Below are 21159 nucleotides of genomic sequence, written 5' to 3'. Positions count from 1 at the left end.
TTTTAGCAAAGCCACTGACCCTACCTCAGCCTGCTTCCCACATGTCCTGCCCATAATGTCTTTCTAGTTTTGCACAGATAGAGTCATAAACCCCTACTTTTCCATGCTGATTTCGCTGTATAATACAGGCATGTAGGTACCTACAATACCTGCAAAGTGTGGCCAAATGAAGGAGGTGGATTGATATCACTGAGTCACATTACTTTCTTAATGTTGCCAGGTTTGCAAAATATCTCATTTATGTACGTGTTGGAAAGCAGGGCAACTTCTTGTTCAGACTTGCAGCTCATTTTTAGTGAAGACACTTTCTCTTTGCAATGCAAGATAGGATCCTCTGGTAACAAACATACAGCTCTGTGTTTCAAAGTAGGTGTTAATGCCTTCATTATCAGAGGGCAGATTTTCAATGTGTCCTGTAAACTTACTGATAACTGGTAATAATAGCCTGGATTCTGAAATGGATTAAAAAAAGAGTAGAAAATAAACCAAGGCAAATGAAACCTTCAATTAGGTTACATACTAAAATAATATAAAATAATTACAATTGGAATTTTATATTTAATTTATTTTTTGATATAACAAATTTTAATATTCTGATTTTCTAATTATTTAATGGTAGTGTGAGCTTTTAAGCATTATCTCCGTGCCTTATTAATCCTCACTTGATGAAACTGTTATTTTTCACATATACTGGAAAAAAAAAGTTGACTGAACACTCAAGGCCACTTTTCAGAAGCTACATGTAACAATTTTGTCTTCTAATTGCATGCTTAGTCTGCAACTACTGTTGTTTTTGCCTGTGTGAACTGTGCGTACTAGCAGGCAAATCTGAATTTACAACTACATTTAAAGATACGTTAAATAATTTTTAACTAAAGCACCTGGAAAATTGAACTTATTAAAACTGACACGTAACATTCATAACCTGAATTCGGTCATTCTGAGATGAACTACATATGTTTTCAAAGTTCCCAAGGCAGATGAAACTGAGTTTGAGTTTCACTCATCTCATATCCATGGTCAACAAGGTCACCTGGTGTCATTCCAATCCAGATCTCCCGATACACACCAGCAGTGCCCTAACACAATCTTTGAGACAAATACCTCAAGTACAAGTGATTCCACATTTTCATACTGCGGCTTGCTGTAACCAGTGAGGTGTGCTTTTGGTCAGGGATCAGCTCGATGTATCTTGGCATGGGAAATGTATGGGGTGCAGGAAAAGGGCAGGCAGGGCTTAGGAGGGAGGGACAGAGGGAGGGAAAGGAGCACAGACTTCACAGTCTTCAGAAAGAACTGGTGGAACAAGAAGGAAGGTCACCTTTTCCAAGTTCCACTACCTTCTTTTTGATAGAGACAAGCTGATAAATCATCTCTGAAATGCTGACAATAACTCAAGCCTTTGTAGTCCTGATAATTTTTTTGTTAATTGTTGAGTTTTTCAAACTGCAAAAGGCACGCAAGCAATTCCCTCCTGGACCAGCTCCTCTCCCATTACTTGGAAACTTGGTGCACCTGAAGTTCCAGTTTCATCGGGATCTTCTGATGGAGGTATTTCTTTTAAGATGCTCTTAATTGATTAATTTTAGCCACAGCTTAAACAAAACTGTTATGTTAATAGCAAAGTGATGTTTTTAAGTCTTAGAAAGTTACAGACAAGGTATGGACATACAAAGATCAACTTGATTCAGGTCACCTTCTTATGTGGAATATGTCATCTTCACAAGAAACCTAATGTCCTTAAGAATCAAATAAACTTGGGGACAGGGTTTCTGGCTTGTTATTAAAGTTGGAGTATACAAATAATTAGAAAGATGCTTCTCCATTGCTGATAAGTCCATATGTGTTACTTTTAAGAATTCTGACACACTGACATTGTCTAATTCAATCACAAAGTGGGTGCATGTATATGTATGCTTATAATATGGAAAGCACATACAATCCCCATCTTCCAGCACCTCCTCAAAGCTATTTGCCACCTGTTTTTAGAGACATCTGCTCCTCCCCAGGCCATTTCAGTCCCTCCCTGCACACTGGCAGTAATTCTTCTAACAGTTTGCAGATGACCCCTAATTCAGATCTATGCTTGAGACAGTATGCACAGATCATTGAGTGCAGTGCAGCCTCAGACATGCAGCAATGCTGTAACAGGGAGAGGAAAGCCAGTATCTAAATAATTATGAGGAGGAGTGACTAATATCATTAATTGGATGTAATTCTGGTGGCACCTTAGACATTGTCTACCACCTCTTTGTATCATAGTCCCATTCTCAGACAAAGCTTTTTCCACAAATGATTGCATTTTCTCTGTCATATACCTGTCCCTGCTTGGATACTTCTGCTGTCTCCAATGGTCAGTGCTCTCATCAGTACTGTGTGGAAACCTTGGACTCAGCTGCAGCCCACAGGCACTTGGTGGCTGTTGAGTAGTTTCTGGCTCCATCTCCTCTCCTAGCAGGGCAGATGGAGCAGGTTTAATCAGCTGGTTTCTTTTTGCAAAGGAAGGGCTAGCTGGAAGCATAGATGCGCAGAGAGGTGCTAGTGTGGCCATTCAATTAATGAGGTGGGGTTGGATGTGATGCTATGTAAAATATGAACTTTTCTTTCTTTTGCTGCAGTGCTGCTGCAGCCTGTGCTTTGAAAATAAAATAACTTCCCTCCCCAGGTAAATAAAATTGATTGCTGAAAACCTTGTTCTCAGAAAAACAGCAGTCTCATTCTGCTTCTAGCTATAATTATATTCATGGGGATGATGTTCTCAGCGCAAAACTGTCCATTGGGCTGGTGAATAGCAGGTACAGTGTCTGTCTGAGATGTATGGAGTTTCATCTGTTCTTTTCTGGCATCTATTCCACTTACAGCTGGCAAAAACTCATGGCAACATATATACTTTGTGGTTTGGGTGGGCCCCAGTGATCATACTGAATGGATATCAAGCAGTGAAGGATGGCATGACTACACACCCTGAAGATGTTTCTGGGCGGATGGTATCACCTTTTTTCAGAGCAATGGCCAAAGGAAAAGGTAAGATTGTTATGCACAGGAACGTTGACTTGGCAAACTACTCTGCCTTTTAGACCCTCTACCCTCCTGTTCAGAATGCTCTTCCATCAGATACTGTCCAAATCCTCCATTAGCTCCTGAGAATAACATTATTTGCCGTGATGCCTTTTGTACGGAGCTTTTGCAAGTCTGGGAAACACTCCAAATGAGATTGTTTCTAGGTGACCTTTTTGCTGTGTTCAAAGTGTATGTGAACCCAGCTCAGAACTTGGCAGTCTTGCCCTCCACAAAGAATAATCCAATTTGTTGCACATGATTTTGCTGTATATTACATGAATGCAAAGCTTGTTTATATGTTTGATAACTGTATATATTATAGTTGCCAAACACCTTCCATCATGAGCAAGAGACCTGTAACACCCTCCTTCAGAAGTCTTATTGCTGTGTTTGCAGTCACGCTTAAACATTTGGTGAATACCCTTTGATTGTGAGAATGCCTCTGACACATGAAACTTCTCCTTAGGGTATTTCAGCAGTTTGCAGTCTTTCTTTTTTCCTCCCCTGCATTTGCTACACCAAAGCCAACAGAGGTTGTTTAAAGCTAGGTAAAGCATCATCACAGCAGTAGCTCAGGGCTCTTCAGGTAACCACTACTGCAATTTAAGAATCAGTGGAGTGGTCTCCCTTCCAGAGGAGAAACAGGGCCTAAATGTCACTTATCCTTCACCTTCATCACCTCAGCCTACATGCATCACATTGTTTGATCTACATCTCCATAAACATCCCCCAACCCTGGACACCACTCTGTGGAAAGTCAACTAGTTATTCCTGTCTTGAGCACAATCACTTGAGTATGGCTAAAGCAGATCTTCTAAAAAGGCATCTTAAGGTTTTGGGGTTTTTTTAAGATATCAAGAAATGGAACAGTCAGCAAATCCTTAGATTGCTCTTTTCAAAGATTAGCTACAATCAATATTAGGAACACATGGTCTAGTTATAGTTTGGGTATGTTTGGCTATGATTTCTGGTTACTGATAACTTCACCTAAAAAGATACTTGTATCACAGTGTATTCCCTGATTTACTCCATGTACATAATATAAATTTAAATGAATTGTTAATGTCTATGGCAAATATTAATATGCCAGAGAATACCCTCAGGTATTATACTGGCAAGTGGTCGCTCCTGGAAGCAGCAGAGACGCTTTGGTATAATGACTTTACGCTGTCTGGGAATGGGGAAAAAAGGCCTGGAGTATCGAGTGCAAGAGGAGGCATCTCACCTGGTGGACGTTTTTGTGAACCTAAAAGGTATCTATCTACTTAGAAATCAGATGCTTTTCAGTCCTGGATCTGTATCTTGAGTATGCAAACTCACCTACCCCTTTCTAGGGTCAGGGTGGGTCCAGAGTGGTGTATCTAAATTTACCAAAGCCCAAAGTGTAGACAGAGCATAGTATCATGTGGGATTTTTTTTCTTAAAAAGCTGTTCATAAACCTAATGAAGTTCCACCTCCATGGGCTTATCATCTGTCTATGATATGATTGTACAATAATACAATGTCACTGAACTGCACAGCCAAGCCATTCTCAGACTGCCTATGATAGGTAACTAGAGAGTATAGCAGAGTTTAGTCATTTCCCTAAATTTTAATAACATAAGGTGCCAAGACATAAACCGGATATTTTAGTGTCTGTCTAAGTAACTATTGGCAAGAGAATCAAAGCAGGAGGTGGGAGGGAACTTCAGTGGCTTATCAGATTCATCCTGGAGTCCAAGCCAGGATCATTTCTATCCAAATAACTTTTTATGGATATCTGTCTCATAACTTCTAAAAAATAATCAGAGATATGGTGATCTGCTGTTCACAGCTGAGACTGTAATAGTTATATTATGTATACTTTGCGGTTCCTATCCACCTACTTTGCTCCTTAAACTTTCCCAAATTCCTTCAATCTTTCCTCCTAAGTAGTTTTTACATTTTGTAACATGTCTGTCACTGTCTTCTCTTAGTTCATTTCCAGTGACACCTCTTCCTTCTCATATTCTGACTTGTTTTCTTCCACTGAGACTTGTTTTCTTTCCACAACTGAGGACAGCAGATTTTATATGATATTCTCTAATGGATCTAAGTTGTACAACCTTATTTCACAGGAAGGGCTATGAGATTGTTTTAGAGCTATAAGGAAACAGCTTAACACTGTCTTTTGCTCTAAAACTATGTTTAATTTTCGTAAGTGTATATTAATGCCACATTCCCATCCCCATTCATGCCTCAGCTGGATAAAAAGAACATTTTATGTAATCTCTAATAACATCTTGTCCTATCTGTATAAGGAACACCTGAAGAAAACATTGAGAGTGAACACCAGTTACTGTGTTTGCAGGAAGACCTGTGGATCCTTCTTTCCCTCTTTTCCATTCTATTTCAAATGTAATTTGTGCTCTGGTTTTTGGATATCACTTCTCTGATGAGGACAAAACCTTCCATGAACTGATCAGTGCCACAGAGACTTTATTCAGATTTGCAGGCAGCTTTGTTCATCAGGTGAGTAAATAATAATATACTATTTTTTTTCTGACATAGGTAGGAAAGAAAATGCAGTCATAAAAATGGTCCTTCACTAAAAACAGAGCAACTGCCAAATGTAAGCTGGGAGCTAAGAAGTGTCCTTGGGGAACTTACTACAGCCCCCTTGGTTTTGAGGCTGTTTTTAAGAACTTCATTTTCTCTGCAAGTTTAGGGGACATCTCTCTGTTGACTCCTGGTTTTAAGTCTTTGAGCATTTCTGAGACCATCAACAGAAACTTTTAAACTTAACTTGAGACTGGAGTTTGTAATAAATTTGAACTCTGCAGTGCTACTTCTCCCACCGCTATTTACTTCTCTCCTCCAAAAATGACTATCATTGAATTCACTGTTCTGCTTTTTACTACTCTGTAAATTGTATGCTGACAATTTTCTTTTTGTTTCCTCCCTCACAAATAGTAATATATTCATTATGAATCTTTCCATTAATTCATTATAGCTTGCAATTCACATATTACAAAAACAACACATACATTCTCTGACAGTCTCACAATTCAAGTTCTGTCAGACTTTTTGGTAGGTACCTCCCACAACATACCATAAAGGCCAACTTTGCACTTGAAGTATCTTGAAGTGCACTTGAAGTTTCCCCCATGAATTAGACTTTGTGTTTAGACCCTTAAAGAGGAACAAGCTGGGTGTAATGGGGACTGTGGATGGCAAATTCCATTGACTTTTGAGTTTTATAGGAAAAGGCAAACTAAAATGCTGATGTAATTGTAAACCTTTTCAACAAATCTATCATATGAGAATAATACTATACAACTTTCCCATAGCAAAACCTAGAAAATAGAGGAAATCTGTGGATGATCAAAGACAGGAGACCTTAACAGTACAGAGGACATTCAGGATACCCTGCTGCAAGAGCTTGTAAGCACTGTGGATTGGAGTTATAAGAATGGAACAAGTTGTAATAGTACAAAATTAAATTATGTAACATATTATGAATTAATGAGATTAATATCTGCTATGAGCTTAGAACATTTCAGTGCAAAGCTTAAGAAGAAAGGGACTGGTATAAACTAGCAGATAACAGGACAAAAAAGGCAAATGCAATCTCAGAGTCTCTGTTTTGAGCACTATTTTTGCTTTAGAGCCAGAGAAGTGTTAAAGTAGGTTCTGGTGCATAATAATCTGTGGGACCTCTTCTAGGGTGTTGAACACCTTATGTTTTGAGTCCGGAGTGAAACAAATGTAAAGAAGCGTTAATGGGATGACTTCCAAACTGTCACTTAAAATTAGAGAGGCTTTGTTTGTTAGGTCTGAAAGAACAAAGAGAGGAGATAGAAATGCTGTTTGCTTGGCAGGGTAGAATGGCAGATGCTTCAAAGAGAGAACTACCCAAGTGAGATGACAATATTTTGCGCTGAACAAAATGTGTATATAAATACACTCAGCAGACTGAAGATGTAATTATATTGGTCCTGTAGCAGTCATGAGGACTCTGATGGGGAAAATTAAATTAGCTTTTAGTGGTACCCAGTCTACACTTCCGAGAGCTCTGCAAATTCCACCAGTTACTTGAGGCTGCAGACTTGTTAATCTTAGTAGCCCCACAGTATCCAGAAAGGATGTCCTTACATGTATGGGAGCTAGGAGTAAAGTCTTCTAGCGATCTGCAGTACACAAACTTACTGGCATGAGCAGAGGACTGTCAGTCCTCTTGACCCCCAAAAGTGTGTTATAATTACTAGTAAAGTTTTCCCACATGATAGCAAAAATCTGCTCAAAGCAATGCAAATTTGTTTATTCCACTATCAATATTTCCGGACAGGACAACTCAGCCTTTTGACGTTTCTAAAAGCAGCTTTGCTACTGACAGATAATTCACATGACCTCTTGTGTGTCACTCCCACAGCTGTATGAAATCTTCCCCTGGCTGGTGTGTCGTCTCCCTGGTCCTCATAAGAAAGCATTATCTTGCTATGATGTCCTGAGTTCTTTTGCAAGGAAGGAGATCAGAAGACATGTGGAGAGAGGGATACCGGATGAACCACAGGATTTCATTGACTTTTACCTGGCTGAGATGGAGAAAGTGAGTGTTTGTTCTGCCTGATCACACATTTATGGAGTATAAGGCCAAACAGAGCATTAAATCAGCCAGTCTGATCCCTTCTATCATAGTTTCTTACATTCCATAGGCTTCTTTTGGAATACTTCCAGGAGTTAAAAGAAGCATCTCTTGCCCAGGGTAGATGAAGTTTATGTAGCTTCTACCTCTGGTGATAAGCTTTCAGCCAGCGAGGCTGCCATGTTCTCAGTGTTGGCTCATGGGCTCTGGAAAGAACTGCTACATCCTCTTGTACATTATATCTGAATGAATATGACAAGATTTACTGAAATAAGCACTTTAGAGGCAAAGATGCAGCTTTCTTTCGTGTCAGGGGTGCAAGTTATTGCAATCTGTTTAAAATGTTTTTGCATGATGTATTTACTCTAATTGTTTTTATATTTTACTCCCTTATTAGAAGAAAATACTTGGGTACCTCTCTCCTACCAGTTCACGTCTATCCTGAACTGAGAGAAGAATTAACTTAATTGTATGAAGTTCAGCAAGGAGAAGTGTCAGGTCCTGCACTTGGGTCACACCAACCCCACGCAGCGCTGCGGGCTGGGGGCAGAGTGGCTGGGAAGCTGCCTGGTGGGAAAGGACCTGGGGGTGCTGGTCAACAGCCGGCTGAACGTGAGCCAGCAGTGTGCCCAGGTGGCCAAGGAGGCCAACAGCGTCCCGGCTTGTATCAGAAACAGTGTGGCCAGCAGGACCAGGGCAGTGACCGTCCCCCTGTACCGGGCACTGGTGGGGCTGCACCTTGAACCCTGTGTTCAGTTTTGGACACTCACGACAAGGACACTGAGGTGCTGGAGCGTGTTCAAAGGGCAACGGAGCTGGTGAAGGTCTAGAGCACAAGTGTATGAGGAGCAGCTGAGGAACTGGGGTGGTTTAGCCTGGGGAAAAGGAGGCTCAGGGGAGACCTTATCGTTCTCTACAACTACCTGAAAGGAAGTTGTAGTGAGGTGGTTGTTGGTCTTTTCTCCCAAGTAGCAAGCGATAGGACAAGAGGAAATGGCCTCAAGTTGCACCAGGAGAGGTTTACATTGGATATTAGGAAAAATTTCTTCACCAAAAGAGTTGTCAAGCATTGGAGCAGGCTGCCCAGGGAGGTGGTAGAATCGCCATCCTTGGAAGTGTTCAAAAAATGTGTAGATGTGCACTTAGAGGCATGGTTTAGTGATGGACTTGGTAGTCCTGTATTAACAGTTGAACTTGATGATCTCAAAGGTCTTTTCCAGCCTAAATGATGTTATGATTTTAAGATATTAGTCTCAAGATGTTCTGTTGAGATTCTTTTATTCAGATAGCTTTTCCTTTGGTGTTTGCTAGCACCATTTGATAGCTTACTGGCAAGACCAAGGCCAAATGAGTGACACATTGTGGGGCTTCTTTAGACACTTCTCTTTAGAAGTACACTCTAGACTAACTTCAAAACTCGTAGTGTGCTTTAAAATTTTCATGGTTAAGTCAACAGGCATAAAATTGCCTGCTTTTTAATGAAAGAAAATTCCACCTTATGAAAAAGAGCAATGTAGACTTGCCACATCCATTTGGGAAACTATTAATCTCTTAGTACTCATCAAAAACTGTGATTTTGAACTCTTTTTGCACATGCAAGCTGTGGAAATAAGGACTCTCACGCAAGAGGCATACAGGATGGCCTAACTTTTATGCTTTAATTTCAACTTTCTATCATCATCTACAGTCTAAAGATGGGGCCAAGCCCAAGTATGATGAAGACAATTTGGTATATGTTATAAATGATCTTTTCCTCGGTGGATCGGAGACCTCAAGCACTACATTATACTGGGGACTGCTCTATATGGTAGTGAATCCAGACATCCAAGGTGAGAGGGATTCTTGCTGTGAAATGCTATGGGTACTACAAATGTTAATGATGGCTGAATATAATGAGTTGCAGGCACAAAAGCCACTAGTTGAGTCTGGCGCTCACCCTCGGAAAACAAAAAGAATGGCAGCAGAGGAAAAAAATCAGAGGCCCATCCCATGACCTGACAAAACCAGGTGGCTGAAAGCACTTGCAGTGAGACTAAAGTTAGCTCTTTGCAGTGACAAGTCAGTGAGGTGCTCTGTGCGGAGACTGTGCAGGCTCACTGATGGCAGCAGGAACAGTAATCAGAGCTCTAATATGACTCCTGTCTGCACCAGACATCATTCCGATATGGGAGTGTTAAGGCAGCTTTGCTGTGTTTGCTGCACAGTCAGTCTATGATCTCTTCCCCTCCTGACACAACACTCCTTGCTGAGCACACCAATACTGCTAACAACCTACTGGATCCCTTACTGGACAAACCAGCTGGACAGATCTTGGCAGCTTATGAAGGGCTGCAGGTTGCCCTAAGGAAGGCCCATGGCTCTAGTAGAGATGGCTGCCTCTTCCTGTATCTTTCTTGGCAGGAAACAGGTAGAGAGGTGCAAGATAATTTGCATGGTGCAAATCCATATGCTTCCTTGAAGAATGCAATGACTCCTTTCTGTGTTTGCTCAGTGCTTCATGCACAAGGCTAGGCAGTGGGCATCCATGGAATATGGGTTGCTCAGGGTTTCAGTAGAGCATATTCTCCACATAACTGTCTGATGGTGTTAGCATCTAGTCTTTAAATAACCAGTAGTTTGTTGCAATTTGTTCACAACAAGCAGCACATAAACCTTAGGAGAAAACAAAATATGAATGTGGAACATCTGCAAGGGATGGAAAGACTGCAGAAATAGAAAAAGAAGTTTCAGGGGAGGGTTCTGGCCATCTTATATGTAGATGTGGTGTTTTCAGGCAAAAACTGCTGGCAGTACACACAAATTGTCCCTGTCTGAGTTAATACTGCAAAAGAGGTCGCTTATCTAAGTAACACCGATTCCATGAATGCCTCTGTAGAAACAGACTGAGTTTCCTCATCTGCATCTATGTCAGGAAGAGAAAGGATATGGCCAGGATTTAAGGAGGACTTGGGTTCTCCTGGGGCTGGTGGCCTTTCCATCTGTTGTGCTTGAGGACTGAAAGCAGGAGAAATACCTTTATTCCCACAGCCTCAGCAGGAGACTGAAAAGGATGTATTATTGAGTGCATATTTGCATCCAAGGTTTTAGGATGATTCAGGTGTTGTTTGTTCACACAGTACGTTGCCATACTTGGACCAATTCTGCTCATCTCTTCCCTTGCACTGGGAGTTAATATCCAAGGCATTATATCCATTTTGCAAATGAGATTTAGATTTTTGAGATAAACTAAGCAATCCCTAAACACCTTCAAAACCTGGAGCTAAGTGACCCGCCCTGTGCCCTCCAAGCATTCTGTAAGATAAATGTCAGAGCTGGAATAACTACAATATAGTCCTTGCTTATGATTCTGGACCACACTGTTGGGGCTTTTTTCCTGCTCGTTTTTATTTTCATATATTAAACTTTGACATTAAATCATATTAAATTACAGGTTATAGGCCTAATGTACCATGTTGAAATAACGCATTTTCCTGTTGCTCTAAGAAAAGAGAGCAGTTAAAATATTTTATGCATTTTTCTCATCTGAAATGGTGACTATTTCTCCACAGAGAAAGTGCAAAAGGAGCTGGATGCTGTTTTAGGTCCTTCCCAGTTAATTTGCTATGAGGATCGGAGAAAACTTCCCTATACAAATGCTGTGGTCCATGAGATCCAACGCTTCAGCAACATTGTCTTTGTTGGCATGCCCAGAATGTGCGTGAGGGACACAACATTGCTAGGATTCCCTGTCAAAAAGGTACAGACACGTTTTCAGCCTCTGTTCTTTATTCAGCAGAAGGCATTTAGTTTTTATTCCAGTTTTGTAACTTGTTTTCCATCTATAAACTATTATCCATACAACCCAGCAACATGGTGTTTGGGGAAGGGTTACAATTTGTGGCTCCAGCAATGAAATAAGTCTCTCATTCAGCATGTTGGTGCTCAGACAGCTGATAAGACCCCTGCCATGAAAGCCTCGAGCTCCTGCCCTGCTGACCAATGGCACAACCACAGAGACCATCTCTGCTTGGCTGGGGATGGACTAAGAGGAGAAACTGGCTTGTGAAAGCACTGGTTAAGACATCCCTGCCCAACTTGGCTTTGTCAGCACTTATGGGGTGGAGGAAGACTTGTGAGAGTATGGCTCACAGGTCCACAGCTCCATGAGCTAAGGGATCTGCCTGAATCTTTAACAGCTGAGAGACAGTCAGCTACAGCTGACAGAGAGGGAGTTGCTCCCAAACACTGCCTAAGACACATGTTCACAGCCAGTAAGGTATTTTTCAGAGTGACATAAGCTACGCTGGGTGCCAGTTCTCACTGTAAAACACTAACAAGAAACAGGAATTGGTAGCTTTTATTGCAAGAGAGATGGGAGAGGCCAGCACCATTACTGGGTTGGGGACTGGCCCCACCTAATTCATTTTGTGGTGAAGGTTTCATGCTGTTCTATCTGCTTCTGACAGCCAGCTAGCTAAGGCACACAAACTAGTCTGCTGGGAACAACCAGTAAAGGAAAAGGCAGAAGTACTACTGCTGAAAGGGCTCAGGGGTTGTTGTCAATGAGGTACTGCAGTGATTTCTGGATGCATTTCTTTCTCCCTTGAGTCTGCAAGGTTTCCAACACTGGGATCTGAATATCAACAAAAGAATCCTACTGGAAGTATTATTAAGATTACTAGTAAAAGTGGTCACAATGCAGTTGTACCAACATCACTAATGCAGTCAATACTCAGAAGATGATCACAAACTCTATTTTTTTAAGGATAATGGTCTTCTAACCCCATCACATCTGCTCATTACAGAGAAATGGCAATTAGCAGCAGCTTTATCCACCAGGCAGAAACTGATGGGTGACAGACTAGTAGTTGGAACTAAATCAACAGTTTCTTCCTTGCAGGGGACCATCATTATGCCAAACATAGCATCTGTTCTGTATGACCCTGAGCAATGGGAGACACCTCGACAGTTCAACCCTGGCCATTTTCTGGATAAAGAAGGAAACTTTATACCTCGAGAAGCCTTCTTACCATTCTCAGCAGGTAAATGCACTGGCAGGTTGAACTGATCCAACAGATTAGATGAAGAATACTGAAGTGTGAGACTATGATATATTTCTTCAGACAACGTCTTCTGTCTCTGCTGTTTGCTGCTTTTAAAGAACAGTACTGGCTTGTTTCTGCCAGCTGAGATGCTTCTGTGCTGTCAGACTCCAAACTGTTCTTAGGACACTGTAGTGGGAATCCCACTTAAACTTCTGAAACTCTTAGGCTTGTTGCATGCTGCAATCAGCCACAAGATTTGTCTGTAGTGTTCTTTATATGTACTTTTTTTTCCCTGAGAAGCAACGTGTTTTGTGTGTACTGGAGTTATTTGTGTCCCTCTTGAAGGAACAAGCTGAAAGAAAAGCAGAATACATCCTGGTACACAAAGGATTAAGTTCTCAAGAAGAGAAACTTAAGAACTGAAAATCCAGTTGCAAAAGAAAGAAATAAGATAACAGAGTAGTCAGCAATCACACTTTGCAGTTCTGCTTTGGTTTAGTTTCTCTGTTGATATAGCAGACTAGTCACCTGGATGTTCATCCAGGAGTGATGTCTTAATGCAAATGGATTTTCCTTTCCTTTTATTTGTCTGCTAATCTGGAAATGTGAATGTATTATTCACCTGTTCTGCTCATGCTATTGGTTCCAGTGTAGAACCCTTGGAAATTAACAGTAGGCTTCTTGCTTTGCCTGTAAAGTGACCAAGCCTTTGTTCAATTGCAAATGCTAAGTAATTTTGATCTACAGACTTTAACTTGCTAAAATACCATGTGCAAAGAGTTGGCAGATTATTTTTTTGTATGACCCTGAAGCTCAACATCTCCTGTAAAAGGAAAACAATTTTCTGCCATGTCAAGCAAGGTCACGAAAGAAATGATGGTGGTACCTCAGGAATTTTCATTGAGATTTTTATTTGGTGTGTCCTAACCTATGAAATTGGATGGGATCTTCCTGAGAAAGAATTCACAAAGTTTTAGTTCTGTGGCTTTCACAATCCTGTCCTTGAACAAAAAAAACCCCTTCTGCTTATAACAAGAATGAACAAAGTGATAATGAAACTGCAATATTCCTACTGTACTTCCCCTCTTCCTTCTGCAGGGCATCGTGTGTGTTTGGGGGAGCATCTAGCGAGGACCGAGCTCTTTATTTTCTTTGCCAACCTGCTGCGGGCATTCACCTTCCGGCTCCCTGAGGGAGTGATGAAGATCAACACAGAGCCCATTTTTGGGGGTACACTGCAGCCCCACCCATACAGTGTTTGTGCCATTCCACGCTAGGCTACAGCACATCACAGATCAGCAGGAGACAGCCACCTTTACCTCAGTGAATTTCCTCTCAAATGTATAAACTTTCTTCTACTAGCCAGGATATTGATATTAGCATATTGCTATATATAACATAGGGCTATTCAGAAAGCTGATGCAAACAAAGATTCAGACTACCAGTACTGTGGTCTGGTACTTGTGAAATTCCCAGATATTCTTGCAAGTATCTTAACAATTTTCTCATTTTGAAGAGCACCCTAAGCAAGATGCTATGGTTCCCAGGTGAAGCCAACATGCAGTGTCTCCTTGTCCTAGCCAAGCAGAATCATCATGATGCTCACTCCTGACCAAACCTCAGTAAAATGCAACAGAAGATTTCAGTAAAAGCCAAGCAGGTGTCATTTCTGTGAGTGGTTTGATGACCTCCAGTAACTTGACTCTGGAAAATGCACTTTTAAAGCCCTATTTTGGTTTTACTGTCCTCAACTTAGCCACTTTTTTGACAGGCTGCAAATAATAAAAAAAACCCAACACCCAAACCCCAGGAAACACATTAGAATGCAGGTACATTAGTATCTGAATTTGATGTTGTCTCCCTCGTAGAATACAGTCAATCTACAGTTGAAGAAAGAAACCTAAATTTGGTATTTACTAACAATGTGATTGTGTGACTTGGCAGCCTGATCATTGTTATAATATATTGCCAAGAGCTTTGTTTGTTAGTTGATTTTTGTGTTTTGTTGTTTTTGTTGTTTTTTTTAAATGAGGTTTCTATGATCACACCCATTATCAATCCTTCTTGGATGAGGCATAAATGTGGGATAAGACATTCATTTTGCCAGTGGATTTCACTGCTAACTTTGCAGCAGGGTAATGTACAGACTTTGGAAGGCATCTCTAAGGGCTATCTGAACATTCAAATGTTCCCCATTTTCTCTGGGCCCTTTTCTTTTTTTACAACCCATACCATACTTCCTGCTCTCCATTCAATCTCTTTCCAATCCTCCTTCCCCAGTTTCAGTTCCTGCTCCCACCTACCTTTACCCATATATATATATATATATATACTCCATTTCAGGATTCACCTTCCCTTTTGGCTTTCCATCACTTACATCCTTTCTCATATCAAGCCTCTGTCTCTTTTTACTCTTTTTTTGCACAAGTATTAGTAGAGGAATCAGTGCTGAGTTGAAAACAATGATCAATGAGTTTTCAGGAAGGAGCTTGGAAGATCTCATTTATTTGTTTTTTGAGGCTCCAGATCATGAAAAGAACACTAACTATGGAGAGTGCACTGGAGGTAACTTAGTGTAAGAAAAGACATAAATGATGACATGATGCAGGAATTCTGAAATATCCATTACTTAACATAGCTGCTCACTGGCACTGATTCAACTTAAGATCGAGACAATTTAAGCATACAGCTGGAGGTGACAGCCAAGTTCAGCTGTAGCTTTGTTAAAGCAAAGTGCTGTAGTATTCATGAATGCAAATCACTTTTGGAAAGGATTCAAATATTGAAGTTGAGTGTAGCTGTCTGTAAACACAGCCGTAAACTTAGGGTTGAATTTGTATGAGGACCAGAAAGTGCTCCTATGTTGGAATATAAACTATTTGTAATTAAATCACTGCAGTATATCTGAACTTCCTGAATTTTAAACGGGTGGGAATGTTACTAAAAAGAAATGAGAACTACTGAAAATCAGGCTGAGCTGGGCCAGATCTTGGCATGCCTTGTAGCTCTAGCAGCGGCCTGCTCCAGCACAACCTGATACCTGCAAGCTTGCTGGGCTGGAAGGGAGAGATCAGGACAGTAAGGGGTTTCACAAAAGCAATAACTGTCATAAATAATCCAGCCTGTTACTCCACACAGCATATCAAATCCTGTTCCAGGGCCTACACACTTCTGCTCAGCCTCCTTTCCAGCTTTATCTGTGCTTGTCCTCCACCCTACCCTCCCACACCTGCTCTTCTCTACTAATCCTGCTAGAGATGGTGCCTTTGCCCACTCCTCTTGTCACCTTGCCACTCACTGAAGAAGCTTAATTGTATGATGTGTGTAAAACTGGTTGTGCTCAAGGGCTGGAACATGATGTCTGTTGAGACTGCAGCTGTACTCAGTACTGTTGATAGATAGCATTGCTGTGACTAGGCAGGACGCACGAGTGGCACAATGTGGAAAGAACTGGTAATCTACTGCTCATTTCACCCACTCAGGGACCCTGTCCACCAGACACCTACCAAGCAGTACAAAGCAGCACATTTGATTTTGAAGAGTCTACTGAAAACCTGGCTGAAGGGCATGAGATCCCTGGCTCTTCCTTCGGGAGACTGAGCTTCCAGACAATCTTGCACAACAGTTTTGCTACTCCTGAGCAGTGGAGCCAATGTGGTGTGTGTAGCTTCTTGTATGGATTAGTTCATATGGGTCAAGCAGCCAGACCCTGTTTTCTGGGCTAGTGTTGTAGGTTTGGCAACTTACAGCACCAATTCTCACCCATGTATTCCTATAAAGATTTGAAGAGAGCTGATGGTGGAAGGAAAAGAGGAACTCAGGAAATCTGATAAAACTAACTTTGCTCTTCCTCTGCTTCCTTGGGAAGCTTGGAAGTACTTCTAGGATGGAGAATGACTCTGTTTCCTCTCCCAGAGATGATTTTCCCAATACTTGTCCAGCATTACAGACCTGCAGCTCCTGCACTGGCTGACCTCTGGCACTGGAGAAATTTGCAGGTTAGGGGGAAAGAGCTGAAGTGATCCCAGGCCAGGTGCTGCTGAAAGAGGACAAGAGAGTCACCTCTGGTTGGCTCAGCTGACTTCCCTAGTCCCCTGCCTACAGCCCTTCCTGTTCCCCTCCTGTCCCTCCAAGTGCTCCTTTCTCTCTGGACCATCATCTTGTCATCACTGAGATGCCAACCGGTTACAGCCCCTAGGCACATGTCTGCATTACGCCATCAAAGAGCCGCCAGATTAAAGGGTGTACACCCTGGTGCTCATGACTGGAGTGATGTAACATTTCTTTTACGTGGAATGAGTAATCCTCCACACCATCTTTTTTTTTTTTTTTTTTTTTTCTATAAACAGTGTCAACCACAGCCTCAGGTCTCTTAGTTGTGGTAGAACTGTCATCCTTAATAACATGGTTTCAAAGGGTTTGAAACCAGGTTGCAAGTGTTTATTCCAGGGAAAGATACACAACTAACTGGGTGTATTACTTTTTAAAGCATTGTGATTCCTTCGGAGAAAAGTGAGTTCATGTCACAGAACTGCAGATGTGGCTGCTTTGTTTCATATTTGCAGGACAGCAGGAGTGTCTGAATCCAGACAGCCTAAAATATTTAATGGTGATAGATATGAGAGGAGAGAGCTGCCTAACATTATATGGTGCTCAGCTCTGCTAAGGTTACAGTTCAGGAAAATATTGCCAAGTTGTCTGATACCAGGATCCTCTGCTATTTTTTTTTTCTTATGCTTTTCTTTCTTTCTCATGGTAGGGCTCTCAGTAGCAATGTTAGTGCCACAACCATATGGCTGGCTATGTGCCAGACTCCAGGGACACTGTTTATCCTGTCAAAAGGAAAAAGCAGAAACTAGATACAAAAGAGACCCTTGTGAAAAAATTTGGTAGATTTTGCCATCTAAAGGTCAAAAGCAAGAGCTGATGTTTTTCCCCTTCTGTTCAAACAAGCTCTTTGGGAAACTGGTTTGTGTCAAAGGCTTGGGCTAAACTGTCCCTGCTGAAGCTCCACTGTATGAAACAGTGAATCAATGGTGTGTAGTGGGAGAACCTGATGTTTATGGGATTAAATTTTGAAAAATAATATTGTCCATTGCACCAGGATAGCACATTTGTGGCAACTATTTTTGTACTTTTGAGGAGGTCTAGAAAACCCTGAACAGACAGGAGGTGACAAGAAAATGTTCACTGTGTCTCCAATGGGAGCACTAGCAGGTGGCAAATGCAACAAAAAGGGAGATTGCTCAAAAGGACCACAGGGGATTGCACTGCGTGTGCCTTGTTGGTGAGCTATGCCTCCTTACAGGACTTCTACTAAACATTTATCTCTGTTCAAAAACCAACTGGATAAATTGTCTGCAGGGAAATTACTTCTGGGTTGTTTAATACCAGTACAGTGTTTCTGGTTTGCCCTGTTCTTACAAACTTTCCTAAGGCATCTGCTATCATGTGCTGTCGAAATGGAGCATGAGACTAGCTGAACTTTCATCAGAAACACTACAGCTGTGCTGAAGTTTTATGCCATTTACTCTGAATTAAAATAGCTCAATATTTATCTTCAGTTTGAACATTTATTGTCTCAATCTTATGTTTTCCATTTGAACATTTCAGACAGTGCCCTGACCAAGTGCCTGCTGAGACATAACTTGGGAGACTAGAAAATGATGCTCATCCAAGCAACTTGTAATCCTGGAGTATGAGCCAAAATGTACTTAACGTTATTAATTTGCCTTTGATTAAAAGTCTTGCTGCTGGCTCTTTTCAAAGTTTAATTTATTCATTTGCCAGATGTCTTCAGGTGAGAAAAATGCATTGTGAACAGTAAATCAGATTTTCTTCAGCATTAGAATGAAATTTCTGGTTATAAAAAAAAAAGAGATATAATATGTTAATTGAATTGGAGTTACATACACTTCCTTTAATGCCTTGTTAAGGGGCCATGCACCATCAGATTTGAGCTCTGCATTCGAGTCCATGCTGTCAGGGCAGCCTTGAACTGGGAATTGTGGGTAACCCAAGATGAGGAAATTCCTCCCTATAAAACCCTTATGCTGTAAATGTCATTATCTGCCCACTTCTTTTTTATCTTAAGTATCTCCATTATATTTACGATTGTGAAATGCTATATTAATAATAATGTTTGCAGCTGAATTAAATTGAAAGGAACAACAAACTTAATTGTCATGAAAGAACAGATTTATGGACATTTGGAGACAGCTGAGTATCAATGTGTGAAAAACACAGCTAACATACCTGCAAAAATCATCCTGAACTCAAATATTCAGTGGAAGAGGGAGAGAAAGAGAGATCTGGGGCTGCATATGCAGTACCACACTGAAGAACAAAGCAAGGGCATTCTTTTGAGAGTAGGACTGCATAAGGAATATTTGGCTTACTTCTGGATGTAAACAGAGCAGATAAGCCATATCACATAGTGATTGGAGGACAAGAGCTGGCAAACGTGGGGTCTGAAGAACAGCTTTGCCACTTCACTCAAGACAGTATGGCTAAGACAGCTTTTTGTGTGTTATTCAAATGGTGGGAGATATGGGTACTATGATCTGAATCAGCAAGTCATCTTGTTAGATTAGATTTTTAGATAAAAATTGTACCCAAGAAATGTCAGCTCTTTAACCTTTTCCCAACACACATGGGTAAATTTCATTTCATCCTTATCCCCTAGCCCTTTGAGATAGACTGAAATCACGCTGTTAGAAATTGGTTTCATTTGTTGAGCTGAATTACACTATGGTGACTTCTAACAGTAATTAAGAACAGGTCTGATCTAATCAGCTCTACCAAGAAGTTGCCTTCTCTGAGACCAAATCTCACAAAGTCAACAGTTTGCTTGTATTTTTTTTTAGCTGAAGTGAGTTCAAACCAGTTCACAGTCATGATTTATAAAGGAAAAGTAAGGGATGAGTTTATGATTCTGTAGGATTTTAGAGGGTATAGCGCAGAGCCAATGCACAGGCAACTAGCCAGCTGCAGGAAGCTTGTTCAGGGCAACAAACACCAGTCAGGATCTGGTATTTATTTATTTAGGAGTGCCAGTACCAAAAGCATCACTCACATTCTTGACTGCATGGCATACAAAATTCCTGAGTGATTGTAATTACAAGACAGCACGCAGGATTCAGCTGTCCCATCAGCAAAGAGAGATAAGTCAACTTTGTAAGAGATAAGGTTCATGTAACTTGATTATCAGTGTATTTATTAACAAACCACCAATCTTTAATATTAATTTATCCTTTCAATAGGGGAGCCTTAACTTTCCGATCTCATCTATTAATCCACTTCCACTGCCCAGCAGGGGTATAACAGAGCTCAAGTTTAAGTGGTCAGTATTAATGTTGCTTAATTATTAGCACTGCTGTGTTTGGCCAGTGAAGGGAGATGGGGGTAGCTGGTTCTCAAAGAGGCATTTTACCACAGCCTGAGCAGGAGTTTGTGTTACATAGGACTGATCAGTTTGATCAGTTTGAATGTGAACAGTGGACAAAAGAGACAACTGCCTGGCTCCACAGCTTTGAGTGGTCCTTGCAACCCATTCTGTTCTTACAGTGTGCAGGACGGCAGTGCCTGAGCAGGACATAGACAGTGCTGAGGCAAGGGCTGTAGCTTTGCTGCCAATCTAGAAACAGCTGAAGAGCAAAACACTTCTGCTGCTAGTGAAATCTGATGGAAGCCTTGGCCGTAACTGAATTTTATAAAAGGCTGTGAGCTGAGGATGGGAGAAAAGGTATCTGACCTGGAACTGAAAGTACTGGGGAAAAAAACTGTTCCCTGAATCTAGGGACAGATGTTGGGGTTCAGGGGCTGAGCCTGAGAGCCCTTACAAAGAAAGATGTGTTGGAGGGAGAGAACAATATGTCTTGTAAAGAAGGTGGATAGGAGTTTGGGGGAGATGGCAGGTGAGCAAAAAACAGTGCTTGGAGTAAGGGAAGAAAGGAAGAAAACAAGGATACACCAGGGGAAAAGAAAGAGAAGTGGCCATGACTGGTAGAAAGCCAGTACCTCCTCACTGAGGTTTGGCAGCTGTTAGAAGAGCCTGTAAGAATCTTAATTTGGTCTAAATGTGGACTGTTTCTAATCATACCTCCTACTGTAGCTAAAAACCAAAGCTGACAGATCTTTTTCTAGACCTGAGACATCCCTAGGGAAGGACAGAGTTACAAGTGTGTGCCTAGGACATTATATTCATGGGAACCTGCCTGTATCCTTATATTTCATGCTGGTGAAAACTCCCATTTGCTGAGGCAATGGCAATTCCCAGCCTCCACTGAAACAGCTGCTACCTTAGCTCCCTCCAGAGTAAGGCCTGCATTCAGTGCTCTACCCCACTGTCACTGGCTGCAGCGTTGTTATTTTTCCAGGACCAAGAAGCAGCCTTGGCAGATCTGCTGTCCAACTTCTGTCCAGTCTGCCAATCCACTGCTCCTAGAAAGCCATCTTCTGGCCTTCCATAA

General features: G+C 41.3%; 2 protein-coding genes across 2 annotated transcripts in view; one reads left to right on the top strand and one right to left on the bottom strand.

Moving 5' to 3' along the window:
* LOC102058086 (cytochrome P450 2J2-like) overlaps nucleotides 1-21159 on the bottom strand; it is a 119947-nt gene that overhangs the window by 83055 nt on the left and 15733 nt on the right. The gene's annotated exons all lie outside the window — the stretch shown is intronic.
* On the top strand, nucleotides 618-18924 carry LOC102057738 (cytochrome P450 2J6-like). Its single transcript, XM_005438453.3, has 9 exons — nucleotides 618-1551; nucleotides 2862-3024; nucleotides 4164-4313; nucleotides 5391-5551; nucleotides 7452-7628; nucleotides 9352-9493; nucleotides 11213-11400; nucleotides 12544-12685; nucleotides 13787-18924. The coding sequence occupies exons 1-9, from the start codon at nucleotides 1381-1383 to the stop codon at nucleotides 13963-13965; spliced, it is 1473 nt and encodes a 490-aa protein (XP_005438510.2). The 5' UTR covers nucleotides 618-1380; the 3' UTR covers nucleotides 13966-18924.

This window comes from Falco cherrug, chromosome 11 (assembly GCF_023634085.1).
Source record: "Falco cherrug isolate bFalChe1 chromosome 11, bFalChe1.pri, whole genome shotgun sequence".
NCBI classification, from domain to species: domain Eukaryota; kingdom Metazoa; phylum Chordata; class Aves; order Falconiformes; family Falconidae; genus Falco; species Falco cherrug.
This window is presented reverse-complemented; position numbering and strand designations above follow the sequence as displayed.